Consider the following 22,787-nt stretch of genomic DNA (forward strand, 5'->3'; position numbering starts at 1 on the left):
CTCCGGCCGTGTCCTCATGGTCAATGGCGGCGGGTGCATGGTGGGGGTGGGGGTGGGGGAGGGGGAGGGGCAGGGACAGAGTCGGGATTTGGGAGGCGCAGGAATCCTCTGGTGGGTAGCAGGGGCCCGTGAGTTGGTGGTACTTACGATTTTTGGTGTCCAGTAAAGCTGAGTGGAACTGGATGTTCAGTCTGTGGATCCTGCGGAGGATAAAATCTATCTGCTATTTATGGGATGTTACAATCTTGAAACAGCTAGTTAGTAATAGTTACTGTATCTATTTTCTGTTAAGGTTTCCAATAGGGTTAAGTTCCTTCTTGCTTCGTTGTGTTTTAACTATGGCGTTTGAACGAATTGTGTATGGCTTTACATCGAGCGGTTTGAACAAAGAATTGCACCTGGAACGCAGCAGCACTTTAGACTTGCCTTTTAAAATAAGTAAAATTTAGGGTCTGGCTACTTGCTTAAAATGTTTTGAGGGTGTCTGGTCTGGTCCATAAATCGCCAATAAAGGCTGCTTTTAAGTTGGTAATGTGACACAAATGGGTTTTTGACAGGGGAATGTCAGGGAGAGGGTGTGTACAATGACCAGCAGTGGAAATTGTTGTTGCTGGGTCACTATTACACTGGCCCTTGCTCGAAAGTTACAGCAGGACAAGCATGGGGACGGCAGTGAGAAAAGGGTTGGGTGTATTTCTTCGCCGATTCGTCCACTTGAAACGCAATGTCAGACCAAAGCAAAAATTCTCATTTCCGCCATCCATTCCCTCCCTTCAGCAGCTTTACAAAAAAAAAGCGATGTTCCTGGGCTAGACATTTTGCCCAACAAAGAGTAACTGCTCCTTACCTCTCATTAGACTGCGTTGTCTCTGCTGTTTCCAACAAAAGTATGAAACCACACCAATTGCTCCCAGGAGGATAACAAAGATTATCCAGAAAGCCACCTGCCAGCCAGAGACCACAGGGAAGAATTCACCTGCAAGACAGATTTCCCAGTTAACACTGCTGCTCTATTGCCAGCAATTTGCTAAGCTTGAGTTTCAGGAAAAAGAAAACTACACTATGAAATATTTGCACGTATCTGTTCCTGTGAAAGGGAGGCAAGATAAAGGAGGCGATGGCCTACTGGTATTATCGCTGGACTGTTAATTCAGAGACCCAGATAACATTCTGGCTTCTAATCCTGCCATGGCAGAACGTGCAATTCGAATTCAATAAATAATATCTGGAATTAGGAGTCTTTTGTTGAGGGGAAACCCATCTGGTTCACTAATGTCCTTTAGGGAAGGAAACTGCCATCCTTACCTGGCCTGGCCTACATGTGACTCCAGTCCCACAGCAATTTTGTTGACTCATAACAGCCCTGTGGGCAATAAATGTTGGTCGAGCCAGCAATATCCTCATTCCATGAGGAAGGGACCTGAACCACGGAATATTCAAGAGGTTTGGGAAACTGAATTATGTTACGCAATTGCTTTAGAACAAGTGGATTTGTCACGCATCAAATGTTTTTAACAATTATTTCGTAGGGGTTGCCAGCAAGGCCAGAATTTGTCACCATCCCTAATTGCCCCTGAATTGCTCCTGAGTGGCTTGCTCGGCCATTTCAGAGGGTAGTTATTGCTGATGCAGGCCAGCTAAGGATGGCAGATATCCTTCCCAAAAGGGGTATTGGTGAATGAGACGGGGCTTCTAATGGAATTCAATGACAGCTTCGGGCTCACCGAGACCCAGGCTCCAATTCCAAACACTAGAATTATTCACTGAATTTAAATTCCACCAGTTACCATGGTCCCCACAGCAGGAGTTCCAGGTTACTAGACCAATGACAGCACCACAATGCCAGAATCTCTCGCTTGTAGAAATAATTTCTTGTGCAAAAAGAAATCAATACCAAACATATTTATTGTTCCAGATAGTCCGTGACATTGAGTAGAAATCTTCCTCACCATAATGTAATGAAAAGGACACCAAGTACCGTTTATCACATGTCACAACTAATTCCTTCGCACTGCTAAATAAATTCTCCAATTACGGAAACAAACTACTAGTCAAACAGAATAAACACCTCCATCAATCCACTATTCAAAATCTCTGGTTGTGATCTAATGGTCTGCAAGGAAAGAACCTTTCCTGTTAAACTCTGAAACCAGAAGAAATTTTGAGCAAATTGTAGACTATGTCGGGACTCCTAAGGTGGGAGTGCGGTGCTCAAGTTATGACATGATTCTATTATATCAGTTTCGAGCGTGCACTGTTTCAGTTATTTCTGCGCAGGATGGCCAGAAAGACAATGGACGGTCAGAGGGAGAGGGTGTGCTAAGAAATGGAAAATTACTCAATAGGGTTTATAAATGAATCAGCACCCGAGTGAAATGTGGAAGGTCCACTCTGAATGATTAATGTCTTTAACAATTAATGGTCAGCATTTATTGCCCATCCCTAATTCTTCTCGAGCAGATGGTGGTGGGCTGCCACCTAGAATCGTCGCAGTCCCCCTGCCGTAGGTTGACCCACAGTGCCCTGAGGAGGGGATTTCCAGCATTTTGACCCAGCCACTTGAAGGAACAGTGATATATTTCCATCACAGGATGGTGAGTGCCTTGAAAGAGAGCTTGTGGTATCCCCATGTATCTGCTGACATTGTTCTTCAAGATGGAGCTTGACTGAACAGACAACTGATCATTTGCAGAAAGAAAAACAACTTATGTGCATAACTTATAGGCATGGGCTTGCTGTTAGGACATTGCTTGGCTGGCCATGTGATGTCACCCAGGTCCTTGGCTCAGTTGTCTACTCAGCTCCTAAAGCAGTAGCACAATAACTCCTTCTCCCCACACTCCAGAACAAAATTACACACAACAAGACCGCAAACACCTATGCATCAGGTCAGTGCAAAACTATTCACACAGAAACAATTAGAATATTGATGAGTCTAAGGATCTGCCTTGCACATTAATGGTTTGACAATCCTTTCAGGTCACGCGCTGGAATACTTTCTGGACCTCACACTTGGTGGTTCTTAACTTGTATGTGCAATCTCGATCTCATACGCCACAGGAGCACAAGTAGGCCATTCAGCCCATCGAGTCTACACTACCATTCACGGCTGATCTGATCATCCTCAGCTCCACTTTCCCACCCTTTCCTTCCCTGTAATCCTTAACTCCCTTATTGATTAAAAATCTTTCTCAGCCTTGAATGTGCTTAATGACCCATGGCCGTCTGTGGTAAAGAATTCCCCAGATTCATCACCTTCTGAAGAAATTCCTCCTCATTCTCATCCTAACTGGACAACCCCTTACTGTGTGATTATGCTCTCTGCTCTTACACTCTCACACGAGGGGAAGTCTCTGTATATCTACCCTATCAAGGCCCTTATAAGGATGTTGTATGTTTCAATAAGGGCTCCATTATCATATCAAACATCACACCCTTCTGAAAAATCCCAATGCTTGCAATTGTCACGTCCCTTGCTGTGAAAGGGTTCATTGACTGTTTTTGCCATTGCCTGTAAGGTTTCCAGTCTCACTGTTGTATTCTAATTACATTTTTACACAAAGCTGAGCCGCCAATGTTTCCCAGGGATTATCAGGATCTTCTTCAGAAAGGTCTGCAGTGTTGACTCTGTGCTGTCCTTCATTTCCAATGGCTATTTTCATTTCAACCACTTTCTCATCCAGATCTGAAACAGTCACATCTAAAAGGCATACTAGCTTTTAAAGGGCCTAAATTCAGCTGGATATCTGTGGCTTTCCAATTCATACTAGGGAATTTTGGAAACGAGTGTCCTGATGTTCTTGAATTTATGAAAACGTCATTGATATTTAGGGAATGTTGCATTACTATTGCAACCAGCAACTCCGGTTGGAAAATTTCCTGATCAACAGTGACACAAGGTGGGAAGTTCAACAACATGTAATTTTTACTCAGTGGTGAGTTGGGGGGGGGGATTGGGGGAGACCCCAGTAAGAAATCCTAAGTAAGCCTGCCTTGGTTCTCTGGACTCCAAATCTGTGCCTTTGCGATTCTCAATCCTGCAGCACTCCCTCATCCATCACTACATTCAGCATCACTGCATTTAATTTGCAACGTCAACCTAATATCATCTCAAGCCCACTCCCTACTGAATATCCTGAGCTCTCAACCACACATCCACAACGGATGGAACCGAGCGGTCACATGGAGATGAAGCAAAAAAAAACTGCTGACAATCTAATTTTAACACTTACAATTGACAGTGGCAAAAATCTCATTCATGAAATCCATTCAAAACTTTCAATTTTCGAGTGGTCAATTCCTTACAATAAAAAGCACACTTGCATTGAGACGCAACTCATGCTTTAAGAGCTTTTTTGAAACTGCCAATCAAACGTGAACACAGAACCTACACCTAAGATAGCCATAAGTTTTGAAACTCAGCCAACAACTGTCCTTGGGAAAAATGTTAATCACACCCTCTACTGAAAATGCGTGAAGAAATGGTCATTTCCTTTCCTGTCCCATAGCCAATGGGAGTCCAGGAGAGGGTTTTATTTTACATTTCCTACACCATGGCTCTCTTCATCCTTAGAGAGCTGAATATTTTATAAAACTCCGATCTTAATACTTAAGCACATTGTTAGCCCTCTGTCGTGGGTATTTCCACTGGTTCTGTCATCTTGTGACCTCCTGATGCTGTATTTTAAGGTCTTAGGGACAGCCAGAATGGGCTCTGCTTATATTCAGCACAAATCTCGAGTAGCCCAGCTGAGCTTAGGATTCCCTTCAGCGTGAATCACATCCTGTGCCCCCGCAACCCCCAATACCCGTGTTCCCCCCCCCACTCCGCCACACACACCACCCCCCTCGCCCCCACCGAAATCGCAGCTCCCAGTGCACATTGTAACTGTCTCTACACAGTCCGACAATGGGATTTACCAACCTGATATCTGCAAGGTGCTCTCTCGCTCTGTCTTCAGCAACGTGTTGGTGATGCTGCACTGATACATGTTATCGGAACTATCGCCCACAGTGAGACTGCTCTCCACTTTCATGAGTCCCCTGGCGTCCTTTACCAGTTTCTTGGAGGTTCCAGGCAGTTTCTCTCCCTTGCTGTTCCACCATTCTATGCTCGGTTCTGGAAACCAGTCATCGGATGCACACGCAAGATTGATTCTATTGCCCTTGTAGCCAGCCATCTTCATCACAGGCTGAAGGCCCACACCTATTATTTCAAATGAGATTTTGTCTGTTTAAAGAGGGGGTTCCATGAACAACATCAACAACCTGGGAATCTGGCTATCCACGACTGTCCTTGGGCGGAGTGATTCACGAGGCGGTCTCAGGGAGCTGTTAAGGGCCAGCCATCATTGCTGCGCGCCTGGAGTCAAATACAGGCCAGGCAAGGACGTCGAATTTGTTTTACCCCCAATGGGTGTGAGTAAACCAAATGGGGAGGTTTTTACAACAATGAATCAACAATTGGATGGCTCAATGGTTAGCACTGCTGCCTCACAGTGCCAGCGATCCAGGTTCAATTCCACCCTCTGTCTGTGTGGAGCTTGCACATTCTCTCCGTATCTGTGTGGGTTTCCTCCAGGTTCCTCCCACAGTTACAAAGATATGCAGGCTGGGGTGGATTAGCCATGCTATAGTGTCCAGGGATGTGCAGGCTATGTGGGTTAGCCATGGGAAATGCGGGTTACAGGGATGAGGTGAGTCTGGGCGGGATGCTCTTCAGAGGATCGGTGCGGACTCGGCGGGCTGAATGGCCTGCTTCCACACTGTACAGATTCTATGATTCTAATGGTCACCAAGGTTAGTATCAAATTCTGATTTATTGATAGGAATTGAAATTCCACCTGAAGCCACAGTGGGATTTGTATATAGATCCCCATAGGATTAGCCTGGGCTACAAATCCCTTGGCTCTTCCACCATTTCTAAGCTGAAAATCTTATTCCCCTCAAACCTCTCAAATCAAAGTCAATCTGCACCTCAACTCTCGCAATATTTCTGAACATAAATAAAAAGTTTGAATTGTACTCCTTGAAAAAATTAAATCAGGCCCATGATCCTTCTGTTTTGGGGTGAGGTTGGGGTTGGGTGGAAAAAAATCGGGGGGGGGGGGGAAACAGGCTGGAACTTCCTACTGTTCGCTTTGATTGGTGTGAAAACTCAATTACAGTTCACAGCGTAATGAAAACAAATAATGTCTCACCCACCAAGGTCAGGGTGAATGTGGGCCTGGTCTCACTTCCCTGCAATGTCATGTTGTTTGGAAATGGAGACCACACAGAACAAGAAAGCACCGAGGCCTGCATTTTCATCTTGAAACCTCTAGGTGCCCACTGTATACCCCCATTCCTCCTCCAGGCTTGTTCATGAAGGGCACAGTCCAAGGTCTTGGAAATCCTCAAATAAAAACATAGCAAAGTAAAGAGGTTCTTAAAAACCCTCCTGAAGTAATAGAATTCTCCCTGTCAGCTCCTGTTTTCCAGCTGAATGAAGCCTAATTCCATCTCACAGCTGTGTGAACCCCCTCCAGAGTCAAATGTCATTGTGGGTTCTCCACCACATATTCATGATGGGACGTCACTGCAGAGCTGTGTCAACAAAGGCTCCAGAGCTGAAAACAGCGAGTCCTTTGAATCACATTCAGCAGATTTCTCGGGCACATCAGTCAATTTAAAGCTCACTTTCCCATTTAAAAACACAACCCCAGAATCAACAAACTGAGAATCGATTTATCATATAGTTCTGCTAGCCCGAGTATGCAAGAACCTTTCATCTTTCCAGTCAAAACCCTCAGTGAGTGAGACAAGGATAGGAGAGCCAAGTGTGAGCCTGTTACCTGGAGCCTTGTCTCCTCAGCAATGCTGAGAACATGGCTGGGTCAGGATAACAGAACCAGCATGTTGAATCGCCCTCTCTCCACCCACCTCCTCCTCCTAATGAAGGGAAACAGATAAAGGCCCAGCCTCTTTGTCACAAACAGAAAACATCACTCACTTCCAACTTTCAGTTCAATCGATCCCTCAGCATCCTCAGCTTTGGAGATGACAAAACATCTGAAGGCTCCATTGTCTTTCACAGAAATATTCTTCAACAGGAGGGAGATATTGCCTTTGGCAAACTGCTCGTGGAACAATGCCGTTCTCCCAGAATATTCCTTCATTTGTAACTCGGCCTGATCCTTTCCCTTCCGGTACATATGGGCAACGTTATTCCAGTCTTTTCGGAACCACCGCACTTCCATTTCCTCAGGAGCTTCCGCTGGGATCAGCTGGCATTCCAGAACAACATCCTGGCCGACTGTGACAACGACCGGCTCTTTTGAAGTTGTAACTATAAACTTTCCTAGAAATGATCAAGAACATTTATGGGTTTTTTTCCCAGAAGGATGTTATTAAACTGGGAAAAGGATTCACAAGGCAGTGTCGCCACTAAGCACAGCGTATCCAAGAAAAGATAACAAAGTGTGGAGCTGGATGAACACAGCAGGCCAAGCAGCATCTCAGGAGCATAAAAGCTGACGTTTCGGGCCTAGGCCTTCTGATGAAGGGTCTAAGCCCACAACGTCAGCTTTTGTGCTCCTGAGATGCTGCTTGGCCTGCTGTGTTCATCTAGCTCCACACTTTGTTATCTCGGATTCTCCAGCATCTGCAGTTCTCATTATCTCGCATCCAAGAGGAAGTCCAGTCTGTCAATGTTTGAGTGACACAAGACCCATGGTCCCCCCGAAAGGGGAAGTGCAGGAGGGGAAAGGGTCAGGAAGGGCTTTTGAAGGTCTAGACGATTTGATAAAATAACCAGAGATGACAAAGTGAAAAAAAGACAAGCGATTAAGTTGTGAGATCTGGAACGTGAGAGCAGATTTTGCTTTACCTCACAAAAGGCAATGAGATAAACATTTGGAAAGGGAAAAAAAAATTGCAAGGCTGCAGGAAAATAGCAAGGGGCTGGGGTTAGGGATAATTGGGTAAAATATTCAAGACGAAAGACCCTGCACACACTCGCAATGGCTTTGTCCACACTCCACCAATCTATGATACCACAGTTACACATTTGGCCACTTACCATCGACTGAAGATCGTAGGATGAGAAGAAGAGGAATTAAAGATCTCCACAACATCTTTCACAGGATGGACAGCGAAACCAGTTGTGAAAACACAGAGTGGCATTTCATTCAAACCTGTAAGAAATATTTCAGACTTGAGTTGCCACTATTTTGTAATATTGAGTAAGGCTCTTGTGGCAGAGTCCCCACCTCTGGATTCTACCTCCGAGTTCAAGTCCCACCTGCCCCAGGTGTTTCCCGTATCCACAGCGATATTAATGCAAAAACACAGCACTAATTTCAGATGAATTTACCAAAGATCAAATTAAAAGCTTTCAATTACTTTGTGATCTATCACTGGGGCAAATAACTTTTAAATTGTAGCAAAAATCACACAATTCAACAAATTAATGCTCCAGTAGCTTTGGACATGGTGATGCAGGTGTGCTGTCAGAGGGTCAGTACTGAGGGAGTGCCGCACTGTCGGAGGGTCAGTACTGAGGGAGTGCCGCACTGTCAGAGGGTCAGTACTGAGGGAACGCCGCACTGTGAGTGGGTCAGTACTGAGGGAGTGTCGCACTGTCAGAGGGTCAGTACTGAGGGAGTGCCGCACTGTCAGACAGTCAGTACTGAGGGATTGCCGCACTGTCGGAGGGTCAGTACTGAGGGAGTGCCGCACTGTCGGAGGGTCAGTGCTGAGGGAGTGCCGCACTGTCGGAGGGTCAGTACTGAGGGAGTGCCGCACTGTCAGAGGGTCAGTACTGAGGGAGTGCCGCACTGTCGGAGGGTCAGTACTGAGGGAGTGCCGCACTGTCGGAGGGTCAGTGCTGAGGGAGTGCCGCACTGTCGGAGGGTCAGTACTGAGGGAGTGCCGCACTGTCGGAGGGTCAGTACTGAGGGAGTGCCGCACTGTCAGAGGGTCAGTACTGAGGGAGTGCCGCACTGTCAGAGGGTCAGTACTGAGGGAGTGCCGCACTGTCAGAGGGTCAGTACTGAGGGAGTGTCGCACTGTCAGAGGGTCAGTACTGAGGGAGCGCCGCACTGTCAGAGGGTCAGTACTGAGGGAGCGCCGCACTGTCAGAGGGTCAGTACTGAGGGAGCGCCGCACTGTCGGAGGGTCAGTGCTGAGGGAGTGCCGCACTGTCAGAGGGTCAGTACTGAGGGAGTGCCGCACTGTCAGAGGGTCAGTACTGAGGGAGTGCCGCACTGTCAGAGGGTCAGTACTGAGGGAGTGCCGCACTGTCAGAGAGTCAGTACTGAGGGAGTGCCGCACTGTCAGAGGGTCAGTACTGAGGGAGTGCCGCACTGTCAGAGGGTCAGTACTGAGGGAGTACCGCACTGTCAGAGGGTCAGTACTGAGGGAGTGCCGCACTGTCAGAGAGTCAGTACTGAGGGAGTGCTGCGCTGTCGGAGGGTCAGTACTGAGGGAGTGCCAGGACAAATAGTGAGCCAGGAAGCTCACACCCAGAACAGAAGGCAGGAGGGAATATTCTGGAAAATCCAGGATGTTTGGACACACTGTGTGCGGTGTAAACACCTGCATGGGTCACTTGGGTAGAGTAGCCCGTCTCTGTGCTTTCAAAGAGGTCTCTGCACCGAAAAAGACCTTTCTGTCCATCAAGTCTGTGCCAGTCAAAAATAACCACCTGCCTATTCTCAGACACGGGGAGAATGTGAATCTTAGAACTGTCCATCTTTTAGATCATCCACCCCAATTTTGTCTGGTGGTGCACCCTTATCAGAGAATCCCCATTTGGGGGCCAATAAGCCCACACCAACCCTCAGAACATCCCACCCCCCTATAATCCAGTCACGCTACACATCCCTGAACGTGACAGGCAGTTTCTTGCACTTGGTCCATAGCTTTGTATGCACTGGCATTGTAAGTGCACATTTAAATACAACCTCAGAAACGAGAGTTTCTGCCTCTCCCATCCTCAAAGTGAGCTCCAGATTCCCACTATTGTATGCTGGGAACAGCAACAATAAGAACATAAGAAATAGGAGCAAGAGTAGGCCACCTGGCCCCTCGAGCCTGCTTCGCCATTCAATAAGACCATGGCTGATCTTTTTGTGGACTCAACTCCACTTATTCCGGCCACTCACCACGCCCCTTAATTCCCTTACTGTTCAAAAATCTATCCCTGCCTTAAAAACATTCAATGATGAAGCCTCAGCTGCTTCACTGGGCAGGGAATTCCACAGATTCACCTCCCTTTGGGCGAAGAAGTTCCTCCTCAACTCAGTCCTAAATCTGCTCCGCCTTATTTTGAGGCTATGACCCCTAGTTCCAGATTCACCCAACAGTGGAAACAACCTCCCTGCTTCTTTCTTATACATTCTTTTCATTATTTGAGATGTTTCTATAAGATCCCCCCTCATTCTTCCAAATTCCAATGAGTATAGTCGCAGTTTACTCAACCCCTCCTCATAATCCAACCTCTCAACTCTGGAATCAACCGAGTGAATCTCATCTGCACCCCCTTCAGCACCAGCACATCCTTTCTCAAGTAAGGAGACCGAAACTGTACTCAGTACTCCATAAAATAGAAACCAGAAGAACTTCAGATGCTGGAAATCCGAAACAAAAACAGAAATTGCTGGAAAAGCTCAGCAAGTCCGGCAGCATCTGTTGGAGAGAAATCAGAGTTAACATTTCGGATCCAGTGACCCCTTCCTCAGTACTCCAGAAAATATATTGTATTTGTGAAAAGCTAGTAAGTCATTAGGGCACTTCATCAGAGTGGCACGATGGCTCAGTGGGTTAGCACTGCTGCCTCACAGCGCCAGGGACCCAGGTTCAATTCCAACTGTCTGTGTGGAGTTTGCACGTTCTCCCCGTGTCAGTGTGGGATTCCTCCGGGTGCTCCGGTTTCCTCCCACAGTCCAAAGATGTGCAGGCTAGGTGGATCGGTCATGAGAAACTGCGTGTCGCGTTCAGGGATGTGTAGCGTGACTGGATTATAGGGGGGTGGGATGTTCTGAGGGTTGGTGTGGGCTTATTGGCCCCCAAATGGGGACTCTCCGATAAGGGTGCACCACAAGACAAAATTGGGGTGGATGATCTAAAGGATGGACAGTTCTAAGAAGCTCCTTTAAAAGCGCGGGGGGGGGGGAGAAATCCTTCACCAGATCATCGGGTCCAGGCTGCATGGCTGCTACTGGGGATGCTGGTTTACAGTACACACTGAAAAGAGACAAGGCCTCAGCAGGATGTGAAGACAGAGATGGGACGTCATCTTATACTGGAGTCTTTGTTCAAACAGGAGTCTGTATAACTGAGCTAGCACGGGGAGTGGGGGCACGGTTTTGGGTCGATTTCAATGTACAGAGGGTAGAGTGGACGGAAACCGAGGGCAGCGCTTGGGAATCGAGTCTGGCGAGTACAGAGGCAGGAATGAGACCTTCCGCAGCTGAAGTAAGTTTTAAACTCTTCAGTAGAGCGTTTGGGTGGGGGTCAAATTCTACGGATGATATGAGACACAACATAAAGTCCACTCTGAAACACAAATGTTAAAAAACTTCATTACTATGAATAACTCCTCCAACACAAAACTGGTGTTTGGTTACAGAGAGAGACCAGGCCGTAAAGTTCCGGAAGAGTCAGAAATATTTGACTCTCAGTTTAAAAGTTTCCCCGATTGTAACATTCACGATTTCTGGGTAAGATCCAGCACCCAGTAAAAAGAGTACGCAATCCCTGTGATACTAAGATATTATCCCAGTTCAGTGTAGCCAGCAACAGATTAAATCCGTTCCATTAGTCAGTTTCAGTAAGGAATCCGGCCGAGGTGAAACTTACTCGAGTATGTTCCTTTCCAGATATCCCCGTCTCAACAACACTCCCGGCGAATATTGCCGAAACACGTTTTCCTGTCGCGGTGGAGAAGCTGGTTTCTCTATTTACTTTTGGGAGAGTGGAATACGAGGCACGGAAATGGCGTTTCGCTCTGGGGTAGAACCCTCAATATGTGCCGCTGTGATAATTTCACATGATCGAGAGAGGGAGACAAACTGGTTCCAATCCTTCATGTAAAGTGAAACTTGGAATCAGGCCATGTTCCTTTCCTGTAATTCTTCTTGTGTCAATTTCGAACAGATACTTGATGATTAGTAAGTAACCACAAAAAAACAAATAAAAGTACAAAACTAGGTAACAAAGTGTGAAGCTGAATGAACACATCAGGGACTCCCTGATGAAGGGTCTAGGCCCGAAATGTCAGCTTTTGTGCTCCTATGATGCTGCTTGGCCTGCTGTGTTCATCCAGCTTCACACTTTGTTATTTTGGATTCTCCAGCATCTGCAGTTTCCATTATCTCTGAAAGTGCAAAACAGTTTGGTACAGACTTTGCAGAAAATACAGTCGATTTTTAATTCTACAGTCTACATGATAGCTTCAATCTATTTGCAACAAAAAGATATTTTGTGACTATGGAAGGAAACTATTTACCTTCCCATTAAGGGTACCAGATTATCTCGAAACATAACAGATCCCCGTTATAAACTATTTTTTAACCAATCTGTTCAAGGGTGTTATTACAGGTGAGACTTGAATCCAGATCTCCTGGCTCAGAAGTAAGGACACTACCACTGTTCCTTAAGAGGATGCAGATTTAGCAGAAAGACCACAGGCGCTGATCTTTCTCCACTGCATCTTGGTCTAAGCTGCCCTGACCTCTAATGCGTTCTTCAGCACATGGACCTGGACCTTGGAATGTGCTAGTGGAATGTGACACTTATAGAGTCATAGAGATGTTCCGCATGGAAGCAGACATTTCGGTCCAATTTGTCCATGCCAGACAGATATCCTAGATTAAACTAGTTCCATTTACCAGCATTTGGCCTACATCCCTCCAAACACTTCCTATTGATAAACCCATCCATATGCCTTTTAAATATTGTAATTGAGGTTGGTTGGCTCGCTGAGCTGGTCTGTGGTTCCGCAGACATTTTGTTACCATGCTGGGTAACATCCTCAGTGCAGCCTCTGATGAAGTGTCGGTGTGTTTTCCCGCCTGGCTTTTAAATTCTGGGGTTCATTGCGATGGACTGCCTCACTTCCGGGTTTCTTCCGAAGTGGAATGTATATGGGGTCAAGGTCAATATGTTTATTAATAGTGTGCTTCGTAGAGTGCCATGCTTCCAGGAATTCTTGTGCTTGTCTCTGCCCAGCCTGTCCCAGGATCTTGATGTTGTCCCAGTCGAAGTCGTGGTTCTCCTTGTCCATGTGGATTGAGATGAGTGAGTATTGGTCGTGTCAATCCACATGGACAAGGAGAACCATGACTTCGACTGGGACAACCCCAAGATCCTGGGACAGGCTAGGCAGAGACAAGCACGAGAATTCCTGGAAGCACGGCACTCTACGAAACACACTATTAATAAACATATTGACCTCGACCCCATATACATTCCACTTTGGAGGAAACCCGGAAGTGAGGCAGTCCATCGCAACGAACCCCAGAGTTTAAAAGCCAGGCGGGAAAACACACCGACACTTCATCAGAGGCTGCACTGAGGACGTTACCCAGCGCGGTAACGAATCATCTGTGAAACAACAGAACAGCTTGGCAAGCCAACCAACCCCAACAACCACAACACAAGCTACAGATCGACTCCAAAACCTTAATATTGTAACTGCACCAGCCTCCATCACATCCTCTGGCAGCTCATTCCATAAATGCACCACCTTCTGTGTGGAAAAGTGGTCCCTTATGTCCCTTTTAAATCTTTCCCCTCTCACCTTAAACCTATGCCCCTCTAGTTTTGGACCCCCCCCACCCTGAGGAAAAGATCTTGACTATTCCCCCTACCTATGCCCCTCATGATTTTATAAACTTCACAAAGACCACCTTTCATCCCACGACGCTCCAGGGAAGAGAGCCCCAACCTAGTCAGCTTCTCCCTACAGCTCAAATCTTCCAACCCTGGCAACATCTTTGTAAATCTTTTCTGAACCCTTTGAAGTTTCACAACATCTTTCCTCTAGCAGTTGGTTGAGGTCAGCTCTTTGATCTGGAAGATCAACAAGGTTCGGGCAGAACAAAGGGGGTCCCTTCAGTGAGTCAATGGTCCTCCAGGTGCAGTTGATGCTTGTCTCGGTGTGCATCCTAGGGATCAGAACCGTAGAGCACAGAGTCCTAGGTCATGGTGCTACTCGGGCCGAACCTTGGTAAAAGCCATTGCATCTTTCTCCAGACTTTCTTTGCAAAGGCACATTCCAGCAGCAGTGTGAGGTGGTGCATAGAGACCAGGATATATAAAGGATTTGATTGACAATCTTACTGTTCTGAAATCTAGTTTAGTGACAGCGCTCAAATTCCAGTAGGGCTGCTTGATAAGTATCATTTGGTTATGGTACTTACAAAATGTTCAGATTCTGTGAAGATTGATACACAGCTATGGGGAGAGAGGAATAGTGGGGTTGATACAGGAATCTGCAGATAGTGTGGACAGTAAAGTTAGTTTTAGGTCTAAGACCTAAGGGCTGTGAAATGAGAGGGGATAGGTACAGACATCTAGTGGGAGAGTAGGCAGTGGAGTTAGTTTGGATCTAATTCAAGGCTGTGGAGAGAGGGGGGCAGTGAGATTGGTTTAGGATTGATAAAACACTACGGAGAGAAGGGGGAGGGGCTGAGGAATTAATAAAGGGCTATGGAGAGAGGGGCAATGGAATTAGTTTGAGATTAGTCTCTCTATATTTCTGAAATTTACATTTCTGAAGAAGGGTCCAGACCCGAAACGTCAACTTTCCTGCTCCTCTGATGCTGCTTGGCCTGCTGTGTTCATCCAGCTCTACACCTTGTTATCTCAGATTCTGCAGCATCTGCAGTTCCTGTTATGTCCACCCTCTGGGTGAAAATGTTTTTCCTCACATCTCCTCCAAGCCTCCTTCCCCATTACTTTAAATTCCCTTGGTCAATGATCCCTCTATCAAGGGGAAACATTTCCTGTCAACCCAATCTATGACCCTCTTCATTTTATTACATCTCAATCATGTCCCTCTTAATCTCCTCTGCTCTGAGGAAGACAAACCCAGACTGTTCAATCTCTCATTGTAACTGAAAATCTCCAGCCCAGGCAACATCCTGGTCACTCCCCTCTGCACCATCTCCAGTGTAATCTCATCCCATCCATAATGTGGATCCCAGAACTGCACACAATACTCTATGTGTGGCCTAACCGACATTTTACATGGTTCTAGCATAACTTCCCTGCTCTTAAGCTCTATGCCTCATTTAATAAATGCCCTTCTCATTGCTTTATCCACCTGTCCTGATAATGGACTGGTGACCCTCTGATGTTCAATGTTTCCCAGAGTCCTATCATTCATCCCTTCCTTTAATTGTTCTACCCAAGTGCATCACTTCACATTCCATTTGCCAGATTGAATTCCATTTGCCATTGATCAGCCTGTCTATATCCTCTGGTAATCTGAGGTTAACCTTTATCACCCCACCAATGTTCACATCATCTGCAAACTCACTGATCAAGTGAATTAGTTTGAGATTGGGACAGGGTTATGGAGGGAGCAGGGCAGTGGGATTGGTTTGGGATTAAGACAAGGCTATGGACAGTGAATAAAAATGAGGTAAATTTGGGATTGAATTACCACTGATATCGGAAGACAGTTTGGCTGTGGGGTTAGTTTAGGACTGATAAAGGGTGATGTAGCGAGAGAGGGACAGTGGTGGTACTCTGGGAGTGATACAGGGTTACGGAGAGAGGGGGCAGGGGCTAAGGTTTTGGATTCATACAGGATTATGGAATAAAGGGGACAGGAATTACAATCAGATTGATAAAGGATTATGGAGAGAGAGAGAGACTGTGGAGTTAATTTAGGATTGATAAAAGGCTATGGAGAGAGAGAAAGCCAGTGCCAGGGCGGTGGGATGAGATTTAGATTGATAAAGCATTACAGAGGGAGAATGTGGGGACTGTGAAGTTATACAGGAGTCTGGAGAGAGAGAAGGGCAGTGGACTTGGTTTTGGGATCAGAAATAATGGGAACTGCAGATGCTGGAGATTCCAAGATAATAAAATGTGAGGCTGGATGAACACAGCAGGCCAAGCAGCATCTCAGGAGCACAAAAGCTGACGTTTCGGGCCTAGACCCTTCAGCAGAGAGTCTCTGATGAAGGGACTTGGTTTTGGGACTGTGCGCAGAGTGGGCGGGTATAGAACTGGAGCCTTTAACTCCTGCGCAATCGCAATGACAGTTCAGGAAGTTAGCAGGAAGAGGGTGTTTTATTTTTGACAGTTTCTGTTTGCAGAGGACTGGACCTGACCTTCCAAACTTGGGAAAGGGCGGGGATGGCGACCAGGAGGCAGCTGGAGTACCTGGCCGAGGAGCTGAAATGCTGCATTTGCCTGGAGCTGCTGAACGAGCCGGTGGTGCTGGAGTGCGGCCACGACTTCTGCCGGCCGTGCATCACCCGGAGCTGGGCCGGGCAGGAGGGCGGTCAATGGGGCTGCCCGCAGTGTCGAGCCGTCTCCCCGTGCAGGAAGCTGCGGAGCAGCCTGTCGCTGGCCAGTCTGTCCCGGAAAGTGAGGGAGCTACAGCTGCAGCCTGAGTCCCCCCGGGGGGAGGAGGCGGATACCCTTTGGTGCCCGGACCACCAGCAGGAGGCACTGAAGCTGCTGTGCGAAACCGATGGTCAGCTCTGCTGCTTGCTGTGCAGGGACTCTGGGAAACACAGGCACCACCGCTTCCTGCTGCTGGGCGAGGCTCAACCTATTTACAAGGTGAAAACAAACTTGTGCTTTACAAAGCAGGGGGCTACAGGCCACGCCCGCTCTATACACAGCTCGGTGTCAGTCCCAAAACCAACTCCACTGTACCCCCCGCCCCCCCTCATAGCTCTGCATGAGACCCAAACTAGATCCACTCTCTCTCTCTCTCTCTCTCTCCACACTCCTGTATCAATCTCAAAACCAACTCTACTGCACCTCCCCCCCACCCCCACTCCCGCCGTGTCCATAATCCTTTCTCAAAGGGGAGGGTGAGCAGCCAGAAGTCATTGTGCACATTGGCACAGATGACTTAGGTAGAAGTAGGGATGAGGCACTGTGGAGTAGTGAGGAAAAACGTTAAAAACCAGAACCTACACAGTGGTAATCTCCAGTTTACTCCCAGTGCCAGTGAGGTTAACAACAGGAGGAATGGATGGCTGAAGAATTGGTGCAGGGGCAGGGATTCAGATTCCTGGACCATTGGGATTTTTTTCTCGAGCAGAGCAACTTGTTCAAGAGGGACAGGTTGCACCTAAACTGGAGGGGGACCAATATCCTGGTGGGCAGATTTGCTCGGGCTACAGGGGAGGGCTTAAATTGGATTGGCAGGGGATGTGGGATCCTAAACAGCAAAGAGGCAAGTGCCAGGCTGGAAGGAGATACAGTAACCAGAAATACCAAGCTGAAGAGACAGGTCAGGCTGGAACAGGACAGGGAGCGAGGAATGCCTGTTGAATTAAGTTGCATCAGTTTCAATGCAAGAGGGCCAACAGGGCAGGCTAATGAACTCAGTGTGTGGATAGGTACATGGGACTGGGATATTGTAGCCATTACAGAAATGGGGAGAGACAGGACTGGCAGCTTAATGTGCCAGGGTACATGTGCGTTAGATGGGACGGAGGTGGTGGAAAGAAGGAGGGGAGTTGCATTTTTGGCATTTTTGGTTTAGGAGCGTATCACAGCAGAAGTCAGAGATAAAATTACTGGGGGACCATCCAGTGAGGCTTGTGGATGGAGCTGAGAAATAAGAAGGGGATGGTGACATTATTGGGGTTGTACTATAGGCCCCCAAATAGTCAACAGGAACTAGAGGAACAAATATGCAGGAGATGGGGAGACTTGCAGGAGCAATAGGGTTGTCAAAGTGGGGGATTTTAATTTTCCTGACATAGACTGAGACTGCCATAGCGTTAAGGGCTTAGATGGGAGTTTGTGAAGTGTGTTCAAGAAAGTTTCCTCAAACAATATATGGAGGGCCCTACTCAGGAAGGGGCAAAACTCAACCTACTCTTGGGAACTAGGTCAGGACAATGACTGAGGTGACGGGGTTGTGGGGGGGGGGGGGGGGGGTACGTGGGTGCTAGTGACCGTAGTCCTATTAATTTTAAAACAGTTATGGAGAAGGACAAAACTGGGCCACAGGGCCAAGTTCTACATTAAGGCCAGGCGAATTTTGATGGAATGAGACAGGAGCTTGCTGAGGTTGGTTGGAGTAGTTTGTTTGCAAGAACAGGGACCTCCGGCAAGTGGGAGGCCTTTAGAAGTGTGATAGCTACAGTTCAAGGACCATATGGTCCTGTGAGGGTGAAGGGCAAGGTTGGCAGGAGTAGGGAACCCTGGATGACAAGAAAGATAGAGGCTTTGACCAGAAAAAAGGAGGAGGCATGGCTCAAGTACAGGCAGCTGGGATCAAGAGAATCCCTGGAGGTATAAAAGTTCACTGAAAAAGGGAACCAGGAGGGTGAAAAGGGGACATGAGAGCGCTTTGGCTGCAAAGATTCAGGTGAATCCAAAGAGATTCTTTAAGTATAGTGAAGGAAAAAGAATAACTACAGAGAGAAAAGGACTGCTCAAGGACCAAAATGGACATGCATGTGTGGAGCCACAGAAGATGGGTGAGGTCTTTAACTAATATTTCTCCTGTGCTCACAGTGGAGAAAGACATGAAGACTTGGGGAAGTTAGTGGTGATATCTTGAGGATAGTCCATTATCACAGTACCGGAAATGTTGGAAGTATCAGAACGTATGAAAGTGGATAAATGTCCTGGCCCTGACCACGTATATCCAAGAATGCTGCAAGGCTGGGGAAGAAATTGTGAGGGCCCTGGCTGATGCTCTTGCATCATCATTAGCCACGGGTAAGGTCCTGGAAGACTGGAGGGTACTGAATGTTGTGCCCAAATTCAGAAAGGGCTGCAAAGAAAAACTGGGGATCTATAGACCAGTAAGCTTAACATCTGTGCTAGGTAAGTTACATGAGAAGATTCTGAGGGATAAGATCTACATGCATTTAAGAAGACAGGGTTTGATTAGGAGCAGTCAGCATGGCTCCATGCGTGGGTGATCATGCCTCACAAATTTGTTAGAAATCTTTGATGAAGTGACCAGGAAGGTTGATGAGGGCAGGGCAGTAGATATCATCTAGGGATTTCAGTAAGACCTTTGGTAAGGTTCCACATGATAGGCTGTTCTGGAAGGTTGGATCACATGGAATCCAGGGAGAGCTGACAACTTGGATACACAATTGGCTTGTTGATAGGATAGAGAGTAATAGTGAAATGATGCTTTTGGACTGGAGGCCTGCGACTAGCGGTGTGTCTTAGGGGTCGGTGCTGGGCCCATTGCTGTTTGCAACCTATACCAGTGATTTGGATACAGGCATGATTAGTAAGTTTTCAGATGACACTAAAATAGGCGGAATCATGGACAGTGAGGAAAGTTATCAGAAATTGCAGCACGATCTTGATCAGCTGGGGAAGTGGGCCAAGAAATGACAAATAGAGTTTAATATAGATAAGTGTGAGATGTTGGATTTTGGAAAGTCAAATCAAAGTTGGAGTTTCATGGTGAATGGTAGGGTCTTAAGGAGTGTAGTGGAACAGAGGGACCTTGGAGTTTAGGTGCATGGTTCTCTGAAAGTGGAGTCACAGGTAGACAAGGCAGTGACAAAGGCTTTTGGCACACTGGCCTTCACCAGTCAGGATATTGAGTATAGACGTTGGATAGTTATGTTGCAGCTATACAGGATGTTGGTGAGGCCACACTTGGAGTATTATGTTAAAGTTTGGCCACTTTGCTATGGAGGGGTGTTATTAGCCTGGAAAGTGTGCAGAAGAAATTTACAAGGATGCTGCCAGGACTGTAGGGACTGACTTATAGGAAGACATCGGACAAGCTAGGACTTTTTAGAGCATGGGAGACTGAGGGGGTGAGGCGGGTGGATCTTACACACTTCTGTAAGATCCTGAGAAGCACGGATAGGGCGAATGCACTTAATCTTTTTCCCAGGGTTGGGGAATCGAGGACTAGAGGGCAGCAGTTTAAGTTCAGAGGGAAAGAATATGTGGGAACCTGAGGGGCAACTTTTTTTTAACACAGAGGGCGTTATGTATTTGGATGAGCTGTCAGCAGAAGTCATTGAGTCGAGTACATTAACAACATTGAAAAGGCATTTGGACAAATAAATGGATAGGAAAGGTTTAGAAGGATATGGGCCACATTGCAAGGAATTGGGGTTAGCATGGATAGATGTTTTGGTCGGCGTGGACCAGTTTGGGCTGAAGGGCCCACCTCCCTGTTGTAGCACTCTATGACTCTCTGAATCACTAGAGAGTGAAAATATGCTGGAAAGCTGAAATCAATCCACAAAAGTACCCAGAGAGGCTCAGCATCTATCTGCAGGAATTTTGGAAAAAATCTCAGCTGTAAGTTCTTAAACTTTAATCTTTTTTTAAAAATTTCAACCAGCTGCTTTATTCATTTAAAAAAAACTATGTTTATGTACTGTTATGGACCAGACCTGACCCCGCTCAAAATATTTTAAGAAGTTTGAGAGGTGACCTAACAGAAGCTTATAAAATAATGAGAGGTATAGATAGAGTCAATATAGTTAATGTCAGTTGCCTTTTCCCTAGGATGGGGGATTTCAAGACTGGGGGACACATTTTTAATGTGAAAGGAGAGAGAGATTTTAAAGAAACAAGAGGCAATTCTTTTACACAGAGGGTAGATTGTGTGTGGAATGAACTTCCCAGAGCAAATGGAGGCTGTGGGTACAGTTACAACATTTAAAAGACATTTGGATAATTCAAAATCTCCCTCCCAGACCCCCCCCCCCCCGGCATCTCAAAACCAGCCCAGCTCGTCCCTGCCTCCCTAACCTGTTCTTTCTCTCACCTATCCCCTCCTCCCGCCCCAAGCCGCACCTCCATTTCCTACCTACTAACTTCATCCTGCCTCCTTGACCTGTCTGTCCTCCCTGGACAGACCTATCCCCTTCCTACCTCCCCACCCGTACTCTCCTCTCCACCTATCTTCTCCTCTATCTGTCTTCAGTCTGCCTCCCCCTCTCTCCCTATTTATTTCAGAACCCTCTCCCCATCCCCCTTTTCTGATGAAGGGCCTAGGCCCGAAACATCAGCTTTTGTGCTCCTAAGATGCTGCTTGGCCTGCTGTGTTCATCCAGCCTCACACTTTGTTAGCTCGGATTCTCCAGCATCTGCATTTCCCATTATCTCCGATTATATCCCATAAACACACCTCTTGGCAAAAAGGAAAATTCAGATACAGATTCTCACCTGCAGTTCTCCAATCCAAGAGGAAAAAACATCAAGGGAAAATTGAGACCGTAGCAGCCAAACATTCCAACTGGCGAAACATTCCAACTCTTTTGAGATCCCGGCAACATCTGCTTAAATCTAAACCTTAAAACGAAAAATCAACCCAAGGCATCACAGCTCTGTACCTCTGCCTTACAAGCTCTTTGGGGAAAAAAATGATAAAATAACCTCTTAAAAACCACAGTATCGTCACAATACGTTGTCACTAAAGCAGTTCCATTCTGATACAGTAGCATATGAAGAAAATAAACAAACATTGGAGTTTGGTGGGATCCAACAAACAAACCCAAGGCATCTTTTACTTGAGATGATGGGAACTGCAGATGCTGGAGATTCCAAGATAATAAAATGTGAGGCTGGACGAACACAGCAGGCCAAGCAGCATCTCAGGAGCACAAAAGCTGACGTTTCGGGCCTAGACCCTTCATCAGAGAGGGGGATGGGGGGAGGGAACTGGAATAAATAGGGAGAGAGGGGGAGGCGGACCGAAGATGGAGAGTAAAGAAGATAGGTGGAGAGAGTGTAGGTGGGGAGGTAGGGAGGGGATAGGTCAGTCCAGGGAAGACGGACAGGTCAAGGAGGTGGGATGAGGTTAGTAGGTAGCGGGGGGTGCGGCTTGGGGTGGGAGGAAGGGATGGGTGAGAGGAAGAACCGGTTAGGGAGGCAGAGACAGGTTGGACTGGTTTTGGGATGCAATGGGTGGGGGGGAAGAGCTGGGCTGGTTGTGTGGTGCAGTGGGGGGAGGGGACGAACTGGGCTGGTTGAGGGATGCAGTCGGGGAAGGGGAGATTTTGAAGCTGGTGAAGTCCACATTGATACCATATGGCTGCAGGGTTCCCAGGCGGAATATGAGTTGCTGTTCCTGCAGCCTTCGGGTGGCATCATTGTGGCAGTGCAGGAGGCCCATGATGGACATGACATCAAGAGAATGGGAGGGGGAGTGGAAATGGTTTGCGACTGGGAGGTGCAGTTGTTTTTTGCGAACTGAGCGGAGGTGTTCTGCAAAGCGGTCCCCAAGCCTCCGCTTGGTTTCCCCAATGTAGAGGAAGCCGCACCGGGTACAGTGGATGCAGTATACCACATTGGCAGATGTGCAGGTGAACCTCTGCTTGATGTGGAATGTCATCTTGGGGCCTGGGATGGGGGTGAGGGAGGAGGTGTGGGGACAAGTGTAGCATTTCCTGCGGTTGCAGGGGAAGGTGCCGGGTGTGGTGGGGTTGGAGGGCAGTGTGGAGCGAACAAGGGAGTCACGGAGAGATCTCCACCGCATCTGCTCCCACGACAAGACATTCCACTCCCGCACATACCAGATGTCCAAGTTCTTTAAGGACCGCAACTTTCCCCCCACGGTGATCGAGAACGCCCTTGACCGCGTCTCCCGCATTTCCCGCGAC

At 47.2% G+C, this 22,787-nt stretch overlaps 2 protein-coding genes across 5 annotated transcripts in view; one reads left to right on the plus strand and one right to left on the minus strand.

Annotated features, from left to right (window-relative positions):
- Window positions 1-12,219, minus strand: part of LOC125446585 (butyrophilin subfamily 2 member A1-like) — a 30,640-nt gene extending 18,421 nt beyond the window's left edge. The window contains exons 1-5 of the mRNA XM_059639374.1: window positions 11,842-12,219; window positions 8,060-8,174; window positions 6,992-7,339; window positions 4,925-5,206; window positions 848-976 (exon numbers count right to left, since the gene is read on the minus strand). Of these exons, the coding sequence (XP_059495357.1) occupies window positions 848-976; window positions 4,925-5,206; window positions 6,992-7,339; window positions 8,060-8,114 (814 nt within the window). The 5' untranslated portion in view covers window positions 8,115-8,174; window positions 11,842-12,219. The remainder of the gene's footprint in view (window positions 1-847; window positions 977-4,924; window positions 5,207-6,991; window positions 7,340-8,059; window positions 8,175-11,841) is intronic.
- The window catches only part of LOC125446584 (zinc-binding protein A33-like), a 29,868-nt gene continuing 18,241 nt past the window's right edge, over window positions 11,161-22,787 (plus strand). The window contains exons 1-3 of one of the 4 annotated variants that reach the window (XM_059639371.1): window positions 11,161-11,457; window positions 11,862-12,152; window positions 16,314-16,785. In XM_059639371.1, the coding sequence (XP_059495354.1) occupies window positions 16,354-16,785 (432 nt within the window). In that variant the 5' untranslated portion in view covers window positions 11,161-11,457; window positions 11,862-12,152; window positions 16,314-16,353. Of the gene's footprint in view, window positions 11,458-11,861; window positions 12,153-16,260; window positions 16,786-22,787 lie in introns of those variants that run through there. The other 3 variants (XM_048520273.2, XM_059639373.1, XM_059639372.1) reach the window with 3 other exon arrangements.

The sequence above is a fragment of the Stegostoma tigrinum genome, chromosome 34 (assembly GCF_030684315.1).
Source record: "Stegostoma tigrinum isolate sSteTig4 chromosome 34, sSteTig4.hap1, whole genome shotgun sequence".
Classification (NCBI taxonomy): Eukaryota; Metazoa; Chordata; class Chondrichthyes; order Orectolobiformes; family Stegostomatidae; genus Stegostoma; species Stegostoma tigrinum.